Here is a 27,378-nt window from a genome sequence, read left to right on the forward strand (position 1 = left end):
GTGGAGACAAATTACTGAACAGGATTTATGTTATGCTCAGACTCCTATTCTAACGAGGATAAAAGCAACCAAGCAGCTTCAAATGATTTTATTTGATATTGTATTTCCAAAGTGAAAAATAATTTTGTTTTATTTCAAGATTTTATCTTGAAACTTTGAAGTGCATTTAAAAAAGAGGATGGGGGGTCAATGGTAAAATATGTACACATATAATACCTTAATAATAATAATAATAATTATATATATATATGTTATAAAATAAAAAAAGAGGATTTGAGGTATATAGCTTTCTCAGAAGAGGCCTACATTTTAACAATAGGAAAAACGATTGTAATGATATAGTAAGTGTTCTGAGATGGGTCTTATTCTAGTATTCTTCAGAGTCAGTATATACTACGGGCTGGTGGCCAGGTCTGGGGCAGAACAAACACCAGGAATATGATCCACACACACTTCAGACAGCTTTCCAGTTGCATTAAAACGGAGCCAAACAAGCTGCATGATCTCAGCTTTACTCCGGCAATCACCCTCTGGTCGCTTCCTGGCATGTCTTTTATTCTCTGGTGGCAGAGAGTAAGTGGAGTTGCCAAGTTACTGTTGATGATTAATTTTTAGAAACAGAAAATCAGTGTTCTGGTTCTGAATGATTCATCTTGCACTCTGGGGCATGTGAATGTTAAACAGTTAACTATCAGTTGGTGCTTAATCTGTTAAATCTTGCTCAACCCATAATTTGAGTGCTTTTTTTTTTCTTTAAATATGAAAGAGATGGATTATATTTTTCTTCCAGCTCATTCAGAAGTAAATGGTACAATCATTTGGTATTAAATAGTAAGAACAAAATGAATGTTTACTAAATTATGTGAAATGAGCTTTCCACATCAACTATTAAAGTATCAAATCGGATTTAAGCCCTAACACCTGAAAGTTTTAGAATATGAGGAATGTGACTAAGAAATGTAGGGACCCCATTTTTTAGCCTCTTCTTTTTGTTCAGCAGATGTGAGGCATAATCTGCCGGCCGTTTTCAGAGGCATCCTTCCAGAAGATTTATTTATCAAGGTATGACTTTGGGTTAGCTCAAGTTTTCTCATATGTAAAATGGGAATAATACATCTGCCTCGCCCTAGCCAGTTTGGCTTCGTGGATAGAGTGTAGGCCTGAGAACTGAAAGATCCCAGGTTCGATTCTGGTCAAGGGCACATGCCGGGGTTGTGGGCTTGATCCCCAGTGGGGGATTTGCAGTAGGCAGCTGATCCATGATTCTCTCTCATCATGGATATTTCTATCTCTCCCTCTTCCTCCCTATCTGAAATCAATAAAAATATATTTTAAAAAATAACATCTGCCCCACAGAATTGTTGATATTAGAATGTAAGTGAAGCATCCATTCATTTTATTGTATAGTAGAGGCCTGGTGCATGAAATTTGTGCAGGGGGGGCAGGGTCCCCTCAGCCCTGCCTGCACCCTCTCCAATCCAGGACCCCTTGGGGGATGTCTGATGGGGCCTAAACTGGCAGTCGGACACCCCTCTCACAATCCTGGACCTCTGGTTCCTAACTGCTTACCTGCCTGCCATTCTAGTCGCCCCATGCAGCCTGCTTGTTCAGTTTTGGTTGTCCCTCACTAACCCCCCTGCTGGCCTGGTCATAAGCAGCCATCTTGTGAGGGTGTGAGGGTTAATTTGCATATCACCTCTTTATTATATAGGATGTATATTCATAGATATTATTGTAGGCTTCCAGAAAATTTTAGCTACATACTATTTTATTTATTGAAGATACTTTTGGTTCAAAGTTCAAAAGATACAATGTTATATGCTGTATCTTTTGAAATCTTTTCCAGCCATATAATTCTCCATGGAATCAACAGATGTATCATTTTCTTGTGTATCTTGCTAGAGATATCTATTCTGCTTAACTAAAAGCAAAAATGTATATTCTTTCCCTATTTTTTAAAACATGAATGAAATTTTACTAATTAACATTTTCATTTTTATCACTTAAACTGTACCTTAGAGGTTGTTCATACCAGTAACATTTTTCTAAATTAGACATAGCTGTATATTAGTGCATGTGTGTGTGTGTGTGTGATTACGAGCGAGTTAATGTGCTCTAATTTAGTTACCAAATATAACCCTTGACTATTGGATATTCATTTGAAATATGGTAGCAATCATACTTGGGTAAAAACTACTGTTTGAATTTTAACCCTACTATTCTGACTTCGACCTTCACTTACTTGCTTTGTTCATCGCGCAATGGGCTTAGGGAGGATGAGTTCAAGTTCTGGGCAAGGTTACAGGCAGAACTTTCTTTTTCAATAAAGAGCCAGCCCTACGTACACTTAATGGTTATCTCGATGCTGGCCTCGAAAACAATGCTGTTCTGTCCAATTAAGAAAAGTGCACCTGGCATGTTATTGAGATTGTGGGCATGTCTGGTCTCTGGCCCGCAAGGTCAGACAGTTAGGTTTGTCTTCATCATTCTTCAAACAGGCTAAAGCAAATTATAAAGCAACATTCTATCTAGGAAGAACAGCAGAAAATTCCAAACAACAGTTTTAGAATGGGGGTTTTCCTTCTCAGAACCTTTAAAATTAACTACCTGCCCCTAAAGCCTCGCAGTTGTGTAGGGTCCGCCTGCGTGTGGTACTCTTGCAACTGACCTAGCCAGCTCAATAAATCCTTGCTTTTTTTTTTTTTTTAAATAAATTATCAGCCTCCGGTGGTCTTATTTTGAACCCAGGGTTCGACCTCACAACACATTCATAAATTCATTTTATTAATTCACTCAACAGATATTTTTTGAAGGCTTACCACCAGTCAGGTTAGGCTCTGACAATACAGCCAAGAGCAAATCAGACACAGTCACTTTCCCCCATTACAGTGAATAAGAGGCTGGACATTCCACTCTGTTGTGGGTGCGTCAGCCCTACACTGGCCCTGGGTGGCTGACTGTCAGGCTCGGATTTGCAAGATTGTCCAGCATCGCTCTGTCGTCCAGAGGCAGGGCAGGCAGACAGAGTCTGGAGCAGCGGTAACCCTGCGGGGAGCCCGGACTTCCAATTCAGTCGCAGGGATGAAGCAGAGGTCTCTCTCGAGACTTGGGGGGAACCGCCGGCGGCGGGGGTCCTTGGGGCGACTTGGGGGCATCGGTCCCAGAGGTGAGCGCGGACACGTCCGAGTTCGTGTCCCTTCCACGTCTGCAGCAGCAGCAGCAGCACACGGGGACCTAGGAGACCACTTCCTAAGCGCTCCACAAAGATGGAAAACCAAGGCCCCGCTCACCAGGTCCGGATTGATGCCCACCTAAGCCTGGAGGGAGTGGAGGGGCGGGGACTGGGCCAGTTCACAGCCAGCTCACCAGCTGGGCAGACGGAGCACCCCTGGGCGTGTGGTGAAAGCCAGTGTAGTGAGCGGGAGGGCTTCGGACCCGCAGCGACAGAGGCGGGAGCCGAGCGCCGGGAGGAAGGGCCGGCCCCGGGGCCGCAGACCTTTAAACTCCGGGCGCGCGGGAACCGCAGCCCAACAGCCCCAGGCGGGCCACCTGCCAACAGCCGCCCCGGCCCCGCCTCTCGCCAAACGCTGTCCAATCAGCAACTCTCCAGCCACCGCCCCTGGCCGTCCCAGTCCCCGCGCGCCTCCGCCCCTTCGATCCTCCCCGGCCGGCGAGGGCGGGGCTCCCGGCGGGGTGTCCGGGCGAGCGCTGACGTCGCACGCTCCCCGGGAGTTTCGAACGCGGTTGGCCTCCAGGCCAGAAAAAACACAGGAGCGGCGGCCAATGGCTGGCCAGGAAGAACCCGCGCGCGGCCCCGGCCCCGCCCCGCCCGGCTGGAAAGAAATGCAGGACCGGCCATTGGCTGTCGTGACCTGTCAATCCTCGCTGCGGCCAGTGGGCAGGCGCCTCGCTGTGATTGGTTCCGCCCAGGCGCGAAATGTAACGCGGGAAAAGTCCGAGTGGGGACCGCTGCAGCAGGTTGTTATTTTGGGGGCTCGGCGGCGTGAGTTTTGCTTTCCTGTCCCCGCAAGCCGGGCCGCCCGCTGCTTCCCGCCTCTGCAGCCTGCGAGCAAAGAGAGGAGGGCGGGCTTGCCCGGGGCTGGGGTCCGGCCCTGACCCCGGTGCCCGCCGAGCTGCCCGCTCCATCGTTGGCCGCCGCACAGGAGGATTCCGGGAAACGTCCGCGGCCATGAGCCCGCGGGACTGAGAGCCAGCGACTCGGAGCAGCGCGGGCAACGGGAGCAGAGGGCCGGCGGAGCTGCGTGTCGGGTCGGGGAAGGGCGATGATCCGGGCTGTGGAAGTGCCGATGGCGGACCACCCGCCGCCGCCGCCGCCGCCCGTCATCTTCTGCCACGACTCCCCGAAGCGGGTGCTGGTGTCGGTCATCAGGACGACCCCGATCAAGGCCACGTGCGGCGGCGGAGGGGAGCCGGAGCCGCCGCCGCCGCTCATCCCCACCAGCCCCGGCTTCAGCGACTTCATGGTGTACCCGTGGCGCTGGGGCGAGAACGCGCACAACGTGACGCTCAGCCCGGGGGCCGCGGGGGGCGCCGCCTCGGCTGCCATGCCCGCTGCCGCCGCCCAGCGCCCGGGGCTCCGCGGCCGGGGCGCTCCCCACCCCGCCGCCTCCGGGGGCGAGGACGAGGAGGAGGCGAGCAGCCCGGACAGCGGCCACCTCAAGGTGAGCGGGCGGGGCGGGGCGCGGGGCCGCGGGGCGGTTAACGGCGCGGCCCGGAGCTGGCGGCGCCCGCGGACGCGGCGGGTGGGGCGGGGCCGAGTTTAAAACGCGGAGCTGCCGGGCCGTGGCGGGGGCGGGGGCGGGGGCGGGTGACAGGCGCTGACGTCACTGCCGCGCGCCAAAAAGCGGCCCCCGCGGGGGAGGGGGTGTTGGCGGGGCGGAGGCGCGGACGCGCGGGCGAGGCCGGGCGGCCCCAGCAGGTGCCGGGCACCGGCGCTCGGCCCGGGTCGTGGAGGCTGACAGCGGAGTCCGCCGTGCCCCCCGGAACTCCTCGGGGTGCGGGAAGGAAGGGGGCTCCGCCGTTTGTGCTCCATCACCATGGATACCCGGCCCCGGCTCCGCCGAAGATGCCTTTTGAGGCAGCCGGCGAGGGAGAAGGGACGTCGGGGAATCTTCGGCCACGGCACTCGGGCCCTCGCTGCCTTCCGTGCATCCAGCGAGCTGCTTTGCTAGGTGCTGAAGCACAGTGGCATGCGACGCTGTTGTCGCTGACCTCGAATCGGTCGACTCTGAGAATGTTTAGAGCTGGGGAGAGTGACTGCCCGGTCAAACCTACATTTTACGGATGAGGCATTTGAGGCTTAGGTAGAGCCTGGCGAAGGGACCTCCCCGCGGTCACTCAGCGAGGGAGTGGGAGAACTGGGCCTGGGGTTGAGTTTCTGTGGCTCCTAGTCCTGAAGCATGTGTTCGGGCTGCCTCTCTGCATACATGTACTTAGCTCTGTAGACTAAACTCCAGGAGGGCCGGGTCATTTCTCTTTGGTAGACTCTCCGACTTGAGTACCGTACACACTAGATGTTGAGAAAAGTAGCTCTGTAATGAATGAATGGTGCTACTCTTAAGTTACTATTCAGATTCTGTGTGTTAACTGGCCATAAAGATAAGCAGCTTGCCAAAGATAAAACAAGTAAATCATCTAGTGGATAAGTACATCTGTATCGGCAAATACTGTATTTATAAATTGAAACAAGTTTGATCAGTTTACATTCAGTAGCAAAGATGTTGAAACTCCGTGTTTTTGGAGCCCGAGGAAATTGATACACTTTGTGTTTCTAATGTCATTGTTATTAAAGAGCTATAAAAGTTACAAACTATGAGCTTTGACACACTTCAACTCTTGAAGCTGCACTTCAGTAAAAGTTTGAACAAGCAGTAAAAATGTTCACAATAGTGTTGAGTTTTGAAGGAACCAACCACTGTTGGCTATTTCTAGGTAGCCCTTAGTAAGATGGATAGGTATCGTGTGTGTGTGTGTGTGTGTGTGTGTGTGTGTGTGTTTTCTGGTATTTTAAAAACATTTTAGGTTATATGATGAGCAACATAAAGGCATACATACACAGATACTTGTGGAAGATTTTGGAATTATTTATTTCATTAATTATAACTGAATCTAATTTGGGATTACCCAAGAAGATTAATGTTATCATAGACAAATGAAATCTGTATATATGTTTCTTTTGGCCTAAAACAGACTTATTTTCACACAAACCTTTTTATAAAAGTTGCTTACACAGGTTTGGATTTTATTTCCACTTTGTCCACCTCTTTTAAGAGCTAAAAGATACTGGAAGAATGTGTAAAAGTGAAAAGGTAGTTTTATATTTCCTCAATCTTTCATATTGTTACTGTTTGATAAATTATTAGGTGAACTGATTCTGACTTGTCCTTTCATCAATGAACAATCCAAATACAACTCCAAATTTCACTCATTTAAGCTTCCTCACCTTGCAGGGGTGGGGTAGTTGGGGCAGGGTGGGGGAGTCTGGATTATGCCTTTATTTAAGGAAGTTACCTAGGATGATTTGTGATCATATTCTCTAAAACAGGGTGGCCCAGTCCCCTTTGTTTTCCTTCCTGAAAGCACCTGTAGTTCTTCATCTCCACGTGAATCATACTGATTGAATCTGCTTACTTTTTGGGAAGATTGGAGACAAGTTTGCAATAAAGATGGTGCTAGTAGCATACTCCCCTCTACTTCCTTCTCAGTATGCTGATAGAGGCAACAAAGCTGTGGCTTTGAGAACAACATTTGTGTTCATTGTTGTCTGTTGCTGCTGCTCCCATGCGAGGTGCCGTCCAGCACACCAGGCATCAGCTTCTGCTGTCTGTCTGCTCCTATCCAAAGCTGCCTGCCCTGCCTGTGGGGAGAACATCCATCGTCTAGCCACTTATTTTGGCCCCTAAACACCAGATTGCTTAGCACTTTTGTGGGCATAATTGCATACTAACACTATCTTCTGTGGAATTTTGGGAGGGAAGGGCAGGTCTGATTTCCCTTTGCCATAGGTACTCCAGGCCTCCCCACCTTGTGCCCTGATACCCTCTACCCAGCTGCATTAATGAGGTTGCTTCTCCTCTGGCTTCTCTGTGCTTAGCCTCCGATACCATTAACCCTTCAGGACCTGTCAGCTGCCTATCCTGCTTCCCCTTTCTATTGTCACCTGATTACCTGAACTCTTGAACCGTCTGATAGCTGATTAGTACAGAGCAATTACTACCGTAATTGATATTCTCTATTTGTTGAAAGAGTGTTATCCTGATTTCTTGTTATTCCTTGTCCATTTAAAGTTTTTCTCTAGTAACACCAATGTCTATTTCGATTTTTCCTCTATATCACATGTGTCAAACACAAGGCCCGCGGGCCAAATCCAGCCCGCCAGGCCTTGCAGTGTGGCCCGCACCGCGCTGTCATCACTGCACTCCGCTGTCAGTTTATGACATTGTCAGTTTATGACTGTTCAGTAAACCATTTGGCCCGTGATTTAGGCTGGATTTTAGATTTTGGCCCCTTCTCTGATTGAGTTCGACACCCCTACTCTATATGGACCATGCTTTTTTCTTTTCTTTTTTTCTTTTTTTTTTTGCATGCTTTATAATATTTTGTTGAAAACTGGATGTTTTAAATTTTATAACGTGGTATCTCTTAAAATCAGATTATTTTCTCTCAGTTTCTTTTATTGTTTGCTGTGGATTCTAGTTGTCTGGCAAATTTTCTGGACTGTTTTTGAAAACTATTTTGTTATGTTTGTTCTCTAAAGTCTGTTTCTTTAGCTTGTGATCAGCTCATCTTTTGAGAGAGATCTCCTTAAAAGCCTGGAGCCAAAAAAAAAAAAAAAAAAAAAAAAAAAAAGAAGGGAAAGAAACTTGTCATTGTTGCAGAATGGCTCTGTATCAGCTCTTTTTCAAAGCTGAGCCACACTGTTTACAACTCTGCCTCAGTCTTCATTTCCTGCTTGTGTTGACCTAACATCAGCCAAAGGTGAAAGCTTCGCCCTTTTTAGGCATGCTTCCCACCCTGGGCTTTCTAAATTCCGCTCTTTAGGATTCAAGGGCACTTTCCAATGCCCCAATTTCCCAAAGAAGCTCTCCAGTGTTTCCTCCCAGGCTTTGGCATATTTGTTTGCCTCAGTTGAATTATTTTCCCCCAGGTGGCAGCACGTTGTCATTGTCTCACAGAGGTTTTGAATAGCACTGTTATATCCCAGAGAGTTCTAAGTTAGAATAAAGACACCTTGCCTCAGTCCTTCAGGTCAAACAGACACAATTCTTTCATAATAATGTCTGCTCGGCTCTCTGGAGCCAGGGACCAAGTTCCCATACTGAGAATGAAGGCTGCTGTCTTCAAGACCACTGCGTAGTAAGAAAAGGGCAAGGGCAAGTACAAAATGCTGTAAAGCTTTCCTGCTATTTCTCGTTGCCTTTTTCTGGACTCAGTGTTCGCTGAGTGGCTGTGATTTCCTGGAGTTGTGCAGCTGATTGTGACAGCTCGATTTTTCAGTGATCTGGAGAGGGATGGGTCCTTGAAACTATCTACTGTACCATTTTTGGTGATGTCACTCTAGAAGGAGTTTAAAAAATAGTTTATTATGATATTTTGCTATGAGTGGAGTCCAAGAAATATAATAATGTTTATACAAATTGTTTACAGGATGGGATTCGGCGTGGTAGACCCAGAGCAGATACTGTCCGGGATTTAATAAATGAAGGAGAGCATTCGTCCAGCAGAATTCGTTGTAACATCTGTAATAGGGTGTTTCCACGGGAGAAATCGCTTCAGGCTCACAAAAGGACTCATACAGGTAGGTTGGGCAAATTTTAGAGAATGTCAAAAATAATACCCAACTGAAAGCAGATTTGATGTTTGGGCTTATAAATTAATTTTTTAAGTTGCCTTATATTTTCTCATTGTAGTCTTTTTTTTAAACAGGCACTGTGTATGTTACAGGTCCAAGGTGTGTGGGTCTGATACTTCAAAAGAAAGGCCAATATTCAATAGATCAGAGTTTTGAAGTAAGGAAAGGTTTATTGATCGAGAAAGCCTGGCTTGAGAAGATGAACTAATTATCAAATCCATTTTAAGAAGAATCTGGAATTCAGGCATCTTTTATTATAAAGGGAAGGAGGAGGGGCAAGACAAGGGTGGGTGTAGGCAGGTATAATAGATGTTGAAAGGGAACAAGGAAGAGTAAAATTTCCCAATCCCTTTGTTCCCAGTTGGTCCTGGTCCATTAACACCCACCCCTCCACCACCCCACTGATCTGAGCTCTGAGTCCAGTTGTGGAGGCTCCTGTGAACTGTACATATTTCCTGCCTCTTGGGGGGGTGGGGAAGCACACTTGCAAAAAGGGGCTGCTTTTGCAAAAACTCTAGCTCAGTTGGTTAGAGCATAGTCCTCGTCGCCGTGCCAAGGTTGTGGGTTTGGTTGCCGGTCAGGGCATGTACAAGAATCAACCAATGAATGCATAAATAAGCGGAGCAACAATGTTTTTCTTTCTCGCAAACCAATAAATAAAAATTAAAAAAGAAACAACCCAAAACCGCAAGCAGAATTTCTCTAGTTGTCTTATCTATAGCAGGAGCAGTTAGCTGAAGGCCAAAAGAGAAAGGAATCATTTCACTGTTACAGGTAGTCAGTTTATTGTTTGGTGGAAAGTGATGGCTTTCTGAACCAGGTGACTTCTAAAGTTATAGGGCAATTAATATAGTAGTCAGAGGAATGTTATTACTATATTTAGTGTTATCCTTCTACCTATCTGAGTTTTACTTGATAGGCCCTTGTCTGTATAATTGTTTAAACTAACTTGTAGGTCATATACTAAAATAGTAATTGCCAAATTTTTAATAAAATTTCCAGAGTCCCCAGTATGCCATGCAAGTGTTTGACCTAGCCATTAAATCCAAGGTGAAGCGTAACTTTTCAGAATTAATGTATTATAGGCAGATGTTTCAAGACTAACACATCCTATTTGTGTAGAGGAATGATACTTGCATTTAAAATACCATATAGAAAGAGAGCAAAAAATATAGCATCCTTGCTCTTTCCACAGAGAAAGGAGGCCTCAGAAGGAGCTTTATGGTTCTAGCATGTTATCTAATAGTTCACAGTTGAGCAGACTGAGGTACCAAAAAGCAAATACCACTGCTTACACCCTCTCCTGTGCTGCCGTCGGAGTTCTGTTGGCCCCTGGAGTAGTACATGTGCCTCGTCTAAACTGAGCTGGGCAGTGTGTGTGAAGTACACTTGAATGAAAAAAAGAGAATAAATGATGTCCTTAATAATTTCTGATACTGATTAAATACTGAAATGATAATATATTACATATGGTGGGCTAAATTAAATATACTATCATAATTAATTTTACCTGTTTTTCCTTCCTTTTTAATGTGGCTACCAGAAGTAGTTTATACTTTATTTGTGTTGGGCACTACTGGTCTGACATTTGGGTTTTTAACTCTTAGTCCCCTATTTTCCCACTGTTTTTATGGTCATCACCTACTTTTTTAGATTTTGAAAGGACGTATTTAATGTTACACTAGAATACAGCTAAATCCTTAGCTAAATTCCTGGAAAAGGATACAATTTAAATTTTGAATCATGAGCTATGGTGTCCCAAGAAATTTTGACTATGAACCATTCAGTAAAATAAGTGAGTATCTGATTTTGAGATTTTTTTTAAAAAAAATTTCACTTGAAGGTATGTTTTCATTGATTTTTTTTTTTAAGAGGGAAAAAAAAGGGACAGGTGAGAGAATTGTGAGAGAAGAGAGAGAAATATTGATGTGAGAGAGAAACATTGATCTGTTGCCTCCCATATGTGCCCTACTCATGACAACCCAAAATTTAGGTATGTGGCCTGACTCCCAACCTTTTGGTGTATGGGACAATGCTCCACCAACTAAGCCACCAGAAGGTAGTTGTTATGACAAAATTCTGCACTGGCCAGGGCAGCATTTTTGTATTTTTAAAAAACCTGAAAATGGTGGCAGGGTAGATGGATGCTGCACGGACATGTCTCCCAGGAACGAGTTGGAATTAAAACAAATACGGAAAGGCTTCCAGAATAATCAAACTCACAGGAGAGAACCCTGATACCCAAGGACCGAAGGTGGAGACCGAACAGAGACTGGTAGAAAGGGTGGAGGGGTGAAAGGGCTGGCCCCCACAGATGGCAACTGAAGTCCTGGAGAGCTATTTCAACTGGGGCGGGGAGCCGCTGAGAACTCTGGGATCTCATCCTGAAGTTTGGCTCCCCAGCAGAGAGCACCAAACTGAGGAGGGTTCTCATATAACAACTAGCTGTGAAAAGCAATGGGGTGCTATTTGTCAGGGAGTGGCAGCTGAAAGTTTGGGCACCCTCACAAAAATTTCCTATGGAGCTACCCACCTTGTGCTCTGGCAGAAGGAGAGTGAAGTGGACTGGAGGTGTCAGAGCAGAAGCCAGGCCTGGGACTCAAAGAGTAGAGCTCAAGAAGGCAGACAACCCAAGTTTCCTGGGCTGAGGCATTCCCTCACATAGCAGAGGACATCTTTCCCACAAAGACATATGCCTCTCCTATGGAGAAGACAGTCAACACACCCTATTGAAAAACTCCTTGCCCCGAGGCCACTTAAGAGACTAAAAGTAATAATTAGCCTCACCCTGTTGAAAAAAACTCTCCGCTACACCTGAGGACGGTTGCCTGGGGGCAATTCAAGTCAGAATCCCATTAGTCTATAGACAGGTGGTCTCTGGAATCTTTGAGTCTTTGCCTGGTCCAATTAGTCAGAAACAGCTTTTAACACTGTCCTGCACTAGAGATTGAGAGGTATATAGGATCTACCTAATACATAGTCACAAACCCAGACAAACAAAATGAAGAAACAAAGAAACAACTCCCAAATAAAAGAGTTTTCAAATTCTCCAGAAGAAGAGATAAATGAAGTAGAGATAAGAAATTTATCTGAAACAGAGTTCAAAGTAATGATGTTAAAAATACTCAACAGTATGAAAAAAGATACAGTAACTGAAAAAAGAACAATCTGACATAAAGAATGACAACACAAATAAAGAACACATTGGGAGGAATATACAGCAGATTAGGGGAACTGAGAATCGAATCAGTGAATTAGAAGACAGAATTGAAAATATCACTCAATTAGAGAACCAAAAAACAAAGAACAATTAAAAAACAGAAGGACAAATGACACATACGTAATACCTTAATAAAGAAATAACAAAACAAAAAAACAGGAGAATAGCTTAAGGGAGCTGTGAGACAATGTGAAACCTAACGATATTAGAATAGCAGATGTGCCAGAAGAGGCAGAAAAAGAGAAAGGAATATAAAAAGTGTTTGAAGAAATAATGGTAGAAAACTTCCCTAACCTCGTAAAGGAAAAAATCATATAAGTTCAGGAGGCACAGAGAACCCCAAACAAGAACCCAAACAGACCCACATCCAGACACATCATAATTAAAATGTGAAAAATTAAAGACAGAGAATATTAAAGGCTGCAAGAGAAAAGAAAACTGTTACCTACAAAGGAGTTGCTGTAAGGCTGACACCTGGTTTCTCCTCAGAAACTCTACAGGCCAGAAGGGAATGGCATGAGGTCCTAAAGGAAATATAAAGCAAGAATCTGAGACCAAGATTACTATATCCAGCAAGGCTATCATTCAAAATAGATGGCTAAATAAAGAGCTTCCCAGACAAAAAAAGGCTAAAGGAGTTCATCACCAAGCCAGTTTACAAGAAATACTTAAGGATTGCTGAAAAGAAACAGAGTGAAACTTAGCCATACAGAATTAAAATGGCTATACACTGAGTGGCCAGATTATTATGACCAGCTGATGTTTGTAGGCAAATTAGCCATACACTCCATCGTATGGGATATGGAAGCTGAAGGCCTGTTCAAACACCTTTGCTGTCTACAGTTACCAAGATAAAACATCTCCAGTTCGCACAGGAACATGAGGATTGGACAGTCGAGCATTGGAAAAAAGTCATGTGGTCCAATGAATCACATTTCCAATTGCATCATGCAGATGGCAGAGTGAGAATTTCACGGAAACAGCATGAAAGCATATACCCCACATGCATGAGTACAACCCTTCAAGCGGGTGGGGGCAGTGCTATGGTTTGGGGCATGTTTTCCTGGAATGATCTAGGCCTTTTAATTCGTGTGGAACAATGTCTGAATAGCACAACATACCTAAGTATCGTTGCTGATCAAGTTCATCCTATCATGTTGATGGTGTATCCCAGTGGTCGGCAAACCTCATTAGTCAACAGAGCCAAATACCAACAGTACAGCAATTGAAATTTCTTTTGAGAGCCCAATTTTTTTTAAACTTCACCTTCTTCTAACGCCACTTTTTCAAAATAGACTCGCCCAGGCCATGGTATTTTGTGGAAGAGCCACACTCAAGGGACTAAAGAGCTGCATGTGGCTCGAGAGCAGCAATTGCCGATCGTGGGCGTATCCCAATGGAGATGGCTTCTTCTAACAAGACAATGCTCCATATCATGGTGCTCATATTGTGCAGGAGTGGTTTCAAGAACATGAGGGAGACTTTACCTTGCTTAGGGGACCACAATCACCAGATCTCAATCCAATTGAGCATTTGTGGGACGAAGTTAAAAGAGCCATCAGGCAGCTGGTTCCACAACCATCAAATCTCACAGAACTGGACAGTGCTATTCATCAGGCATGGTGTCAGATTCCTCGCATCACCTTTCAACATCTGGTGGAGTCAATGCCAAGAAGAATCGCCACAGTATTAAAGGCAAAAGATGGCCTAGCAAATTATTGATGGGTTGGTTATAATATTCTGCCACTCAGTATATGTATATGTATATGTATATGTATATGTATATGTATATGTATATGTATATGTGTGTGTGTGTGTGTGTGTGTGTGTGTATGAGGCCCAGTGCATGAATTTGTGCATGGGTGGGGTCTGGCCAGCATGGCCAGAGGGAAGGGACATGGGCAGTTGGCCAGCCTGCCTGCTGGTCGAACTCCTGTTGGAGGGGACAATTGGCATATTAGCCTTTTATTATATAGGATATACACTGAGTGGCCAGATTATTATTCAGAGATCATAATAATCTGGCCACTCAGTATAAATAAATACCTCTCAATAACAACCCTAAATGTATATGGATTAATGCTCTAATCAAAAGGTGTAGGGTAGCTGAATGGATACAAAAATATTATCCCACTATATGCTGTCTACACCTCAACCCACCTCAAAACAAAAGACAAACACAGGATGAAAATGTAAGGCTGGAAAAAAATGTTTCCATGCAAATGGAAAAGAAAAAGAAAGTCTGGAGTAGCAGTATTCATACCTGTGGACAGCTGCTTCAGACCATGGAGTGCTGTCTAGCATTTTCATTTGCAGTTCTGGAGTGTTTTATTGTTGTTTGGTGGCATGACCTTTATCGGGGTGGGGAACGTCTGGTTCCCGGGCTGTGTAAGGCCCCGAGAAATCATTTGGCCTGGTCCTGCCAAGGCAACCCAAGGCAGGACTCAAAATTCAACAAATCTAGGAGCTTTTTTCATAACAACATAAATTTATATTATGTGAATGATATTATAAATAACCAAATGGCCCTTGGCAGAAAAAGGGTTCCCCACCTCTGATCTATATAAAGGTTGATTCTCACCCCCTGCCCCTTATTCTTTTTTTCCCCTCATTTTTTTAAATTAAGGTATCATATGTGTATATATCTTACCACTGCTCCCCCCCTCTCCCCCTGCCTCACACCCCTTCTTCTAACCTTATTTTCTCAGAAATAATATATCACATCTCTTTATAGGTGAGAGACCCTACCTGTGTGACTATCCAGACTGTGGCAAAGCATTTGTTCAAAGTGGACAGCTCAAAACGCATCAGCGCCTTCACACGGGAGAAAAACCTTTTGTTTGTTCAGAAAATGGTATGATGTTAAGAGTTAAGTTTATGTAATAATTAGTAGTGAGTTAGTAGTTAGAAAATATAATTTGCTTGAATTTTTGGGGGAGGAGATTTATTTATTTTTTTAATTCAGATTTAGAAAACACCATGTTCAATTTCTAGGGATAGATTTATTTTTTAAATATTATTTTTAGGTGAAAATCTTAAAAAGCAAATAAAAATCCTATATTCAGTTGAAGGCAATAGAAAAATATGTGAAAGTAAATACTGCCTTTAGAGTAAGCTTTTACTTTGATTTTAAACACTTTACCTATTAAGCTCAAGAAAGCATATTGTCTGCGTTTTCAGTGAAGGGGAAACTCCCGTCTTAACATGCCACTCACTGTTAGTAATTGTGTGTCACTTTTCTGAAGTGATTTTCTTTCTTTTCTTTTTTTTTTTCTAAAAAATATATTTTATTGATTTTTTACAGAGAGGAAGGGAGAGGGAGAGAGAGTTCGAAATGTCGATGAGAGAAAAACATTGACCAGCTGCCTCCTGCACACCCTCCACCAGGGATGTGCCCGCAACCAATGTACATGCCCTTGACCGGAATCGAACCTGGGACCTTCCAGTCCGCAGACCGACGCTCTACCACTGAGCCAAACTGGTTTTGGCTGAAGTGATTTTCTTAATCTCTTATCACAGTTTCTTAAGATGTTTTTCTTGTACATATTTTTATGCAGTTACAAAAATGCAATGCAGTTTTGTTTTGTAGCTCTATGGTTTTATTATTGTCAGTTATAGATGTCTTCAGGCTTTTTCACCTAGTGAATTTGCTGAAGCAAATACTAATTATATCTGGATTTCTGCCCTAACCCCTACATTGTTCAAGAGTCAGCTGTATACACTGATTGCCTTATTGTTTAATATTGAATATTTAATTTGTTTTAAAAATTGTTTGTTACCAACAAAGCTAAAGGTAATGTTTTCCTACTTAAACTTTGTTAAAACTTTGTTCATCTTTGGGGATGTTGCCTTATGAGAGAGCCTGAGAATAGAATCCCAGGGTCAGAGGATTTGACCATATTTATGACTCATGCAAATGAGTCACTTCCCAGTGGGGTTGCATGCACTTATAACGCAATGACCAAGCTATGAAACACCAGCGCCCGTTCCCCTCATGAGCATTGATAAAATACTGTGCTTAGGGTTTTATTCCTCCCGTTATAGAATGCCGTCTCAATGTCTTTCTTAGTTTCCTGGTTACCAGTGAAACAACGTTTCCCATATCTGCGCACATCCCAGTTCTAATGAGCGTCCCCCTCTGCTTTGTAGGCTGTCTGAGCAGATTCACCCACGCCAACCGCCATTGTCCCAAGCACCCTTACGCCAGGCTGAAGCGGGAGGAGCCCACCGATGCTCTCACCAAGCACCAGGCTGTGGACAACCAGGCCGCTGCCGAGTGGCTGGCAAAGTAAGGCTCTCCCTGGACCACTGCCACCCCGCGCGTGGGCTGCTGTGGGGACTTCCGAAATTCTCTCATTTTAAATAAGTTACTTCTGTACACGTTTTATGAAATAACTTGAAATGCTGCTTTATTTTCTTAAGCCACAGAATTGTTAGGAGTGTTATTAGGACTGTGTATGATTGAAAACTGTATGATATTCAGTTAAATATTCAGATAAATTGCATACCACAATTTATTTTGAAAGCAAGAGTTTTCCCTCATTTAAAAAGAATATTTAATACGCATTTCATTTGTGTTTAGTGCAACCCTCTTCATTTTCTTACATTAGAATTAGATTTGTGCTGATTATTATGGGGATATAGGTAATATCCATATTTCCCCATATCTATAGCTACAGATATAGTATGTGGATAGAGCTCTATATAGAGAGATATTTCTAGAATCACCCAGTTTAATATATTTTAATAAATTTCTTTATTGATTAAGGTATTACATATGTGTCCTTATTCCTCCATTACTCCACAATCCCCCCCAATTCATGCCCTAACCCCTTGGAGTCTGTATCCATTGATTAGGCCCATATGCATGCATATAAGTCCTTTGGTTGATCTCACCCCGTTATCCCCACCTTCCCCTACCTTCCCTCCGAGGTTTGATGGTATGATCAATGTTTCTCTGTCTCTGGAACTGTTTTTGTTCATCATTTTATGTTCATTATATTCCACAAATGAGTGAGATCACGTAATACTTAACTTTCTCTGACTGGCTTATTTCACTTAGCATAATGCTCTCCAGTTCCATCCATGTTGTTGCAAATAGTAGGAATTCCTTCTTTTTTAGTGCAGCATTGTGTAGATGTATCACAATTTTTTAATCTACTCATCTGCTAATGGGCACTTAAGCTGTTTACAAATCTTAGCTATTGTAAATTGTGCTGCTATGAACATAGGGGTGCATATATCCTTTCTGATCAGTGTTTCTAGTTTCTTGGGATATATTCCTAGAAGTGATATTACTGGGTCAAATGGGAATTCCATTTTTAGGTTTTTGAGGAAATCCCATACTGTTTTGCAAAGTGGCTGCACCAATCTGCATTCCCACCAGCAGTGCAAGAGGGTTCCTTTTTCTCTGCATCCTCACCAACATTTGTTGTATATTGATTTGTTGATGATAGCATTCTGACAGGTGTGAGATGGTACCTCACTGTTGTTTTAATTTGCATCTTTCGGATGATTAGTGACTTTGAGCATGTTTTCATATGTTTCTTGGCCTTCCTTCTATCTTCTTTCGAAAAGGTTCTATTTAGGTCCGTTGCCCATTTCTTGATTGGATTGTTTATCTTCCTTTTGTTGAATTGTATGAGTTCCCGGTAAATGTTGATTAAACCCTTGTCAGTGATAACACTGGCAAATATGTTCTCCCATGTAGTGGTCTTTCTTGTTGTTTTGTTGATGGTTTCTTTTGCTGTGCAAAAGCTTTTTATTTTGATGTAGTCCCATTTGTTTATTTTATGTTTATTTTTCATTGCCTCGATAGCAGTATCAGTGAAGAAGTTCCTTCAGTATATGTCTGAGATTTTGCTGCCTGTGGATTCCTCTAGTATTTTTATGGTTTCCCATCTTATGTTTAAGTCCTTTATCCATTTTGAGTTTCTTTTTGTGTATGGTGTAAGTTGGTGGTCTACTTTCATATTTTTGCATGTTATCTGTCCAATTTTCCCAACACCATTTATTGAAAAGACTGTCTTGACTCCATTGTATGCTCATGTCTCCTTTGTCCAATATTAATTGGGCATAGTGATTTAAGTAGATTTCTGGGTTCTCTATTCTATTCCATTGATTTATATGTCTATTCTTATGCCAGTACCAGGCTGTTTTGAGAACAGTGGCTTTGTAATACAGCTTGATATCTGGTATTGAGATCCCACCTACTTTGTTTTTCTTTATTAGGATTGCTGCAGCTATTTGGGGTCTTTTTTTATTCCAGATGAGTTTTTGGAGAGTTCTTTCTAGGTCTGTGAAATATGCCTTTGGTATTTTAATGGGGAGTGCATTGAATCTATAGATTGCTTCCGGTAGAATGGACATTTTGATGATGTTGATTCTACCAATCCATGAACACGGTATGTTCTTCCATCTGTTTATATTTTTATCTCTTTTTTCAGTGTCTTGTATTTTTTTGCATATAGGTCTTTTACCTCTTTAGTTAAGTTTATTCCCAGGTATCTTAATATTTTTGGTACGATGGTAAATGAGATTGCTTTTTTAGTATCTTTCTGTAAGTTCAATATTGGCGTATAGAAATGCAATAGATTTCTTGGCGTTAATTTTGTGTCCTGCTACCTTTCCGAATTCATTTATTTTTTGTTTTTTTATTTTTTTAAAAATAGTACAGCCATTTTTTTTAAAAAAAATTTATTGATTTTTTTTTTTACAGAAAGGAAGGGAGAGAGTTAGAAACATCGATGAGAGAGGAACATCGATTAGTTGTCTCTTGCACACCTCCTACTGGGGATGCGCCCACAACCATGGTACATGCCCTTTACCAGAATCGAACCCGGGACCCTTCAGTTGCAGGCCGATGCTCTATCCACTGAGCCAAACTGGTTTTGGCCAAATTCATTTATTAAGCCTAATAATTTTTTGATGGAGTCTTATGGCTTTCTATGTACAGTATCATGCCATCTGCAAATAAGGACAGCTTTACTTCTTTTCCAATTTGGATGCCTTTTATTTCTTCTTGTCTGATAGCAATGGCTAGTACTTCCAGAACTATGTCAAACAGGGGTGATGAGAGTGGGCATCTCTGTCTTTTTCCTGATCTTAGGGGAAATGGCTTTAGTTTTTGTTCATTTTGTGTAATGCTGGCTGTGGATTTGTCAAATATATCTTTTATAATGTTGAGGTGTGATCCTTCTAATCCCACCTTGCTGAGAGATTTTATCAAGAAAGGTGTTGGATTTTGTCAAATGCTTTTCTACGTCAATTGATATGACTATGTCATTTCCCCCCCTCAATTTGTTTATGTGATGTATCATGTTTATTGATTTGCAGATATTGTACCATCCTTGAATCCCTGGTATAAATCCTGCTTGGTCATGGTGTATGATCTTTCTGATGTTCTGCTGGAGCCGATTTGCTAGAATTTTATTCAGGATTTTGGCATCTATATTCATGAGGGATATTGGCCTGTAATTCTCTTTCTTTGTGTTGTCTTTATCTGGTTTTGATATTAGGGTGATGCTGGCTTCAGAGAAGGAGTTTGGAAGTGTTCCTTCCTCTTGACTTTTTTAGAATAGGCTGAGCAGGATAGGTTTTAGTTTTTCCTTGAATGTTTGGTATAACTCTCCTTTGAAGCCTTCTGGGCTTGGGCTTTTGTTTGCTGGAAGCTTTTGGATGACTGCTTCAATTTCCTCCATAGTTATTGGCCTATTGAGATTTTTAGATTCTTCCTGATTGAGTTTTGGAAGGTTGTATTTTTCTAGAAATATGTCCATTTCCTTCAGGTTTTCTAGTTTGTTGGAATAGAGTTGTTCATATCTGTGGGGTCTGTTGTTATTTCGCCTCTCTCATTTCTTTCTTTTTTTTTTTTTATATGCCTCAAGTTTATTAAAAATGTGCTGTACACACATTTGCTACTAAAAATGGAAATAACACACCAAAAAATGTGTTACAAATTAAATGAGTGGTATAAGAATATGGTGTATGCCTAAAATGACTCCCATGTCACAATTCTCAGCAATACCAGAAGGAGCACTTAGATGTAATAGGCAATAACTACAGCCGCAATGAAACGCAGGTTCTTTCTTGTTCTTCTTGCGGTTTTGAATAGCCTCATTCCTTTGCCTCAGCCATGTTGGAAACAGGCCTTTGAGGTCTCTTTTAAGACTTGCCATGGTCCTCACTCCACGTCTCCTCCTGTAGACCAGGCCATAACTCATCCCCACTACATACTCCGATGTTTCTTCTTCTCTGTCCTGCTGAATATCCTTCATGGGACATCTGAGAAAGTGAATCCATTGGTGAATCCATTGCGAGTCTAGTCACAGCCTGAAGTTCCTCCTGGAATCTGCCTGCAAAGAGTTCAAGCTGAAGGTGATGCTCGAAACTCACAAGCAGCTACCTCGCCTCTCTCATTTCTGATTTTGTTTATTTGGATCCTCTCTCTTTGCTTCTTGGTGAGCTTGGCTAGAGGTTCACCAATCTTGTTTATCCTTTCAAAGAACCAGCTCTTGGTTTCATTGATCTTTTGTGTGTGTGTGTTTTTTGTGTTTTTTTTTTTTTTTTGTCTCTGTGTCATTTATTTCTGCTCTAATCTTTATTATCTCCTTCCTTCTGCTCACTATGGGCTTTTCTGTTGTTCTCTTTCTAATTTTTTGAGTTGTAGTATTAGATGATTTACTACCATTTTTTCTTGTTTTTTGAGGTAAGCCTGTAGAGCTATAAACTTCCCTCTCAGTACTGTTTTCATTGTGTCCCATAGATTTTGGATTATTATATTTTTATGGTCATTTAATTTCTTTGATCTTATTGGTAACCCAATCAATATTTAATGTTATTCAGCTTCCAAGTGTTTGAGTATTTTGGATTGTTTTTATTGTAGTTTATTTCTAATTCTATGGCATTGTGGTCTGAATAGATGCTTGGTATGATTTCAGTCTTCTTGAATTTGGGGAGATTTTGCTTGTGACCCAGTATTTTTTAAAATGTCCCATGTGCACTTGAGAAGAACGTATATTCTGCAGCTTTGGGGTGAAATGTTTTGAAGATATCAATTAAGTCCATCTGATCTAGTGAGTCATTTATGATTGTTGTCTCTTAGCTGATTTTTTTGTCTAGAGGATTTATCCAGTGATGTCAGTGGGGTATTAAAGTCCCCTACTATGATTTTATTGTTGTCGATCTCTCTCTTGATATCTTCCAGGAGATCTTTTATATATTTGTGTACTCCTGCATTGGGTGCATATATTTTTACTAGGGTTATATCCTCTTGTATTGATTCCTTATCTCTTGTAATGGCCTTCACTTTGAAGTCTATTTTGTCACATATAAGTATTGCTACCCCAGTTTTTCATTTCCATTTGCCTGGAAGATATTTTTCCATCCCTTCACTTTCAGTCTATGTGAGTCCCTTATTCTGAATTGGGTCTCTTGTAAACAGCATATATATGGGTCATGTGGGGTTTTTTTTTTTTATTAAATTATTATCTGTGTACATATTTTAACATTGCCCCCCCCCCCCCCATACATACCCTCCCTCCCCAGAGTTTTGTGTCCATTGGTTGTACTTATATGCAATGGTGTTTTTTGTGTTTTTTTTTTTTTTTATCCATTCAGCCACTTGATGTCTTTTGATTGGAACATTTAGTCTGTTTACATTTAAAGTTATTATTGAAAGGTACTTGTTTGTAGCCATTTTTATTTTTTGAGGCTGAGTTTCTTCTTACCTTTTTGTTTCTTCTTTCTACAGCATTCCATTTAGCATTTCTTGCATTGCTTGTTTAGTAGTGATAAACTCCCTTAGCCTTTTTTTTATTTTTTATTTTTTTGTCTGCAAAGTTCCTGATTTCCCCTTCAATTTCAATTGATAGTCTTGCTGGATAGAGTATTCTTGTATTGAGTCCCTTGCTTTGCATCACTTTGTGTTCTCCTTCCATTCCCTTTTAACTTAATATGTTTTTGTTGATAAATTATTTGCTAATCTGATGGGGGAGCTTTTGTAGTTAACTCTCTCCTTTAAGATTTTCTAGTTGCCATTGTAATTATGGCGTGTCTTGGTGTGGGTCTTTTGGGATTTATCTTGCTTAGGACTCTTTGTACTTGAGTAACTTTTTTCTTCCCTATATCAGGGAAGTTTTCTGTCATTATTTCTTTAAATTTTCTAGTCCTTGCTGCTCTTCTTGTCCTTCTGGCAGCCCTATTATACATATTTTACTTTGTTTTGCATTGTCCCAAAGTTCCGTTAGGCTGTCCTGCTTTTTAATTTTTTTTCTCTAGTTGCTTTTCAGATTGGGCTTGTTTCTGTACCTGATCTTCTAACTTGCTGATTCTGTCCTCTGCTTCTTCTAGTTTACTTTTGAAGCCTTCCATGGTGCTTTTGATTATTGCTATATCATTTTTGATTTCTTCCTGATTTTTGCATAGGTTGTTTATTTTCTCGTCCATCTGGTGAATGAACTGTATGACTATTATTCTGAATTTTTTTTCTATCATGTTGCATGCTTCCGTTTCACTTATTTCTTTACTTGGTGATTCCTCCTTTTCTTTCCTCTGTGGATTGCTTTGTTGTCTCCCCATTTTGACAATCACCAGAAGGTTCAGATGTCCAGTTGCGGGGGCCTGGACCATGTGCAGTGGGAGTTTTGCACCCTCCAAGTGTCACTGAAGAACTCTGTTACCAAGATGTGCGGTTGCTGTGGGTTGGTGGGAGCCACGCTTGCCCCAGGTCAGAGTCACAGGCACTTTGTGTGGCCTCATGTGTGCACCTAGAAGCAAGGACCCTGCCTGTGCCATGTTGAAACAGAGAACTCATGGAATGTGCTAAAAATCAAGGTCCCCTATTGTGTGTCAGGAGTCAGAGGCTCCCTGTGTCCATGCCAAGAATTGAGTATCAGAGTCTCTGTTTCTTGGTGCTACTTCACACTGAGAATCAGGTCCCTGTGTGCACATGTACCAGTAATTGGAGTCACTGACTCTTAGTGTGAATGTACTGGGAACCAGGGATCTCAGGTGCACGTAATGAGGTACAGAGTCTTGTCACTGATGGTCAGTACTTCCTCTTGAGTGAAGATTCAGGGTCCCCGATCTGCCCGGGAGATCGGGTTGCATAGTCACACTGTGTTGGCAGGAGTTCCACTTCTGCCCTGTGGTAAACAGCCTCTGGGTTCACTTGCCCTGAATCAAAGTCAGGTGGCACTGCGCCATAGTGTGGGTGTGGAGTCTGGTAGCAGGCATGCACTGTCAAAAACGAACTCCCTTTGCCCATGTACCCAGGCTCAAATTCAGCACAGGGTCTTGTCGTGGGGAACAAACTCCCCAAGTTTGCACATCCAGGTTCAAATTCACCGCAGTCTCTCTGCTAAGGTGCAGGGTCTGGTCATGGGAAATAAACTCCTCGGGTTTACACCCCCAGGCTCAAATTCAGCGCTGTCTCCCTGTGTGGGTGCAGGAACTGGTCATAGAAAACAGTCTCCCCAAGGACGAGAACCTATGCTCAAATTCAGGGCTGTCTCACTGCCTGGGCATGGAGATGAGTTGTGGGAAACAAATTCCCCGAGTTCGCAAGTCCGGGCTCAGGTTCAACGCTGTCTCCCTGTTCTACGTGGGCATGGGATCTGGCCATAGAAACTGCTTCCCTAGGGATGAGCAGCTAGGCTCAGATTCCGCTCAGTCTTCTTCCTGGGCGCAGTGACTAGTTGCAGGAAACAAACTTTCCGTGTCTGACATCACGGCTCAAAGTCAGGCAGAGTTGCCACTGTTTTGTGTGTGCAGAAAGCCTTATTGTGCAGCTGGGGTCTGGTAGTTTCTATGTCGCTGCTGCAGGGGCTGCAGGGGAGGGGGATTGGCTTTGACTCACAGAAATCTACGGCCAGGTGCCCAGGGTCCTGGTGTTCCTGGGTCTGCAGCTGTGGTGGCAGGTCTTCTACCAGAGGGGCTGTAGGGTCCCGGTTTGCTTCCGAGACCAGACTGTGTGGTGTTCTTAAATTTTAATTAATTTAATTAATTAATTAATCTGTAAATCATATTTTGTAAGTTTTAAGTTTCTCATAGTTAACTCATTCAGAAGTCACCATCTCTCTGGATAGTATAAGTAGGTTTTTAATGTTTATTTGTTCTATTTATATACCTTAGTGCATTTGACATATATCTGTAAGGCATAGTTCAATGGCAAAAACAGGTGATTAGAGAGTTGAGTATGAGACCCAGAACTACCAGTTTTTTAAAATCTGAGGAAGTCCCTCAACTTCTTGAACTTGAATTGTTTCCTCTGTAATGAGAAAGATGTATAATAAACGTGAAATTATTTTGTAACTTTTGGAACTAAAACGCATTGAATACCATGGTAAAGAGCCGTTTTTTAAACAAGCAAAGTAAACCATTGATGCTGTCCTTCATACCCTCTGATTCACGCGGTTGCATGTCCCGTAGGTATTGGGAAATGAAAGAGCAGCGCACCCCCACCTTGAAAGGAAAGCTCACGCAGAAGGCGGACCAGGAGCAGCAGGACCCTCTGGAATACCTGCAGTCGGACGAGGAGGACGACGAGAAGAGGGGGGCCCAGCGGCGGCTGCAGGAGCAGCGCGAGCGCCTGCACGGAGCCCTCGCCCTCATCGAGCTCGCCAACCTGACCGGCGCGCCGCTCCGCCAGTAGCCTGCACACTGACTCCCATGTACAAAGTACTGCCCAGCATACTTCAGAAGTAGATCCTGGGGCATAAGCTAAGCACCTTATTTGCTTACCATAGGCTGCTATTCTGTAGAAATTGATGAAGAATGTCATTGCCCCAATATATGGGGTGAGAGAGAATTGCACTTTTTTTTATATGGTAATGGATTGTTGTAAAGTTTAAAATATTTTGTAAATATGGGACTTCTAGTACAGGGTAGGAAACTACGTATTGTGGGAAGCTAGATTTTGCAAGTTTAATGCATTCATTGGAAGCAGTTTTCACAGGAAGCACTTTCTGAATAAGACACTTTTAGGGAAAAAATAACAAAAACAGAATGGGACATGTAGCCAAAGAAGGTTAGGAGATATTATTTATAAGAACATTTTTAACAACATGTACTAGTACGTTTAACAATACTGTCAACACTGAAGTGAGCGAGAAAGCGTAAGATGTGTGTAAGATGTTTTTAAATTGCAAAATAGTGTGACTAATAAGACTAGAGAAATGGAAATCTGCCTATTTCAGAAGATGTCCTGAGTTATGGATTTTGAAAGAAAAATAGATATTTGAGGATCTTGGTAGGATGCATAATAGTTCAGAACTTTTAAAATTGGAGTAAAATTGGTCTTATTCTATCTTTCTGAGGCTTTACAACTTACTATGATGTTTAGTTTTGAAAAGCACTTGTTATCCCTCTCTTGGGAACTTTTGCACATTTCATATTTCTCATTTGCTGAAACTGAGTGGTTAATCTTGCAAAGTCTAGGTAACCTGGTAATTTTTTTTTTTTTTTTTTTTAATAATATGGGCCCTGTACTAAGATTTGGCACTTGGATTTTTATTAATAAAAGGGACATCTACAGGGTTGTTTTGTAGTGACTTGTTTTAGATATTTTGTTAGCAAACACTAAATTTCCATTATACTGCTTGTTTAGAATTATTAGCAAATGAAAGCCTCCTATTTATATTTTCAGTGCATAAAGCCACCTTCTTGCTTTTCAGAATAACATGCCAAGCTATTTTGTGCTCACTAAATTCAACTATCAGTAAAACACTGCAGAAAAGATTAGTTACTCAAATAAATAGGCTTCTGGGATAGTTTTAACTGCATGTGTGTTAACTTGTAGGGTGATTTTAAACCATTTTTCCAAATAGATGACATTTTTAAACATCACTTTATGTACTGAAGCATGAACAGAAAAATCAAGAGCTGAGCGGTTCACCTCCTTTATGTAGGCATAAACCTCAATCATTTTAGCTTTTGTTTTAAGCAGAAACTAAATAACATGCACAAGAGAAATTTTTATGGATTGCTGAATTGGAGTAAACCTCAGAATAATAGAGGGAAACTTGGGCTCTTCAGCGCCTTTTACTTTGTTTTTGAATTGAAGTAGTAGCCGACAGGTATGGTTTAAACATTATCTAAGATATATATGCTTCTTTATCCCCAAATTCCAGTGTGTTGCAGTCACAGTTTCACGTATGTAGCTGAGGGGAAGGGGAGGGAGAAAATTCCTTGAAAAGGAGCAAAAGTGTGAAAGATGATAACAAATAATGTATATGATGAGGACATACTTTACAAATGTAATCCTCAGTACAGTAAATTACAGATCTTGAAGGATTTTTTTAATAAGAAAATTTATATTTGTAATGGTCTAAGAATTTTGCTTGTAATCTGATATATAGAATTTTAACTTGGAGCACTTATAGGCACAGTAAAAGAGACTATAGCATTGAATTTTCTTAGTTTAGTTGTCAACATTTTTCTCTAGATTTTTCCTCTTCAGTATCATTTAAATGAACTATAAAAAGCAACTCTTAGAAGTCTTGGGAAATTTAAAATTTGATGAAATTACCTAAAAAAGGAAGATATTAAGAATTTAAAAAAAATACAAATACTTGCCAATCCAAAAATAATACAATTTAAGGCCTTTAAAGGTAAGAGTTTTTGTTTCTCTGATCACCTTTTGTCAACTACAATAGTTATATTCACAAACATTCTTTATTTGTATAATTGAAAGTTTTAGAAATTATTACAACTATTTACTATAGAAGTATTTAAAATATAATAACTTCAAAAGTAGATTCTTGGGCGTAAGCTAAGGATTTTTTTGATATAAGCTATATAATTGGACAAAATACATTAGCATTTAAAATCTGAGGTGTGTTAGGACTGCTTTTTGTTTTAAAAATGTGGTTTACATTCAAATTTTTGAAGTGTTTTATGCTTCAGATGCTAAGTTGTAGTTTGGCAGAATTAACAGCATAAGAAATAAACATGCTGTAATTTGAAAAGATGCTTTGAATAAAATTTTAATTTACAGTTTAAAGTACATGCTCATTCTTAAACCCTTTATAATTTGTTTTCCTATAAAAAATATAACAACCATGATTTAAAAAATTAAAAAGATTTACAAAGAAATGTCACCTGTCGCCCTTCTTTTATTATTTTGATACATTTTATAATTCATCCCAGTCTCATCCCAGACATCTTTTTACAATAGTTGGAACCATAGTATGAATTGCTTTTTCTTACTTTAAAATTATGGCCTTTTAGGTTATAGATATTCATTTATCTTTCTCATCTGGTTCATTATTAGTGTTAAAAGTATACT

The 27,378-nt window shown here is 41.7% G+C and overlaps 1 protein-coding gene across 1 annotated transcript; it reads left to right on the forward strand.

Moving 5' to 3' along the window:
• Positions 1-4,159: 4,159 nt before the first annotated feature.
• ZNF367 (zinc finger protein 367) lies at positions 4,160-27,093 on the forward strand. The gene is made up of 5 exons (XM_084898574.1): positions 4,160-4,682; positions 8,668-8,818; positions 14,827-14,946; positions 16,242-16,380; positions 24,522-27,093. The coding sequence occupies exons 1-5, from the start codon at positions 4,284-4,286 to the stop codon at positions 24,742-24,744; spliced, it is 1,032 nt and encodes a 343-aa protein (XP_084754700.1). The 5' UTR covers positions 4,160-4,283; the 3' UTR covers positions 24,745-27,093.
• The last annotated feature ends 285 nt before the right edge of the window (positions 27,094-27,378 follow it).

This window comes from Pipistrellus hanaki (genome assembly GCF_964339955.1).
Source record: "Pipistrellus hanaki genome assembly, chromosome: 11".
Classification (NCBI taxonomy): Eukaryota; Metazoa; Chordata; class Mammalia; order Chiroptera; family Vespertilionidae; genus Pipistrellus; species Pipistrellus hanaki.

Bases quoted from the DNA above. Each gene is read 5' to 3' on its own strand.
- ZNF367 (XM_084898574.1), top strand. From the start codon at position 4,284: ATGATCCGGGCTGTGGAAGTGCCGATGGCGGACCACCCGCCGCCGCCG. The intron at 4,683-8,667 runs GTGAGCGGGCGG...AATTGTTTACAG, and splicing joins CGGACAGCGGCCACCTCAAG to GATGGGATTCGGCGTGGTAG. The intron at 8,819-14,826 runs GTAGGTTGGGCA...ATCTCTTTATAG, and splicing joins TCACAAAAGGACTCATACAG to GTGAGAGACCCTACCTGTGT.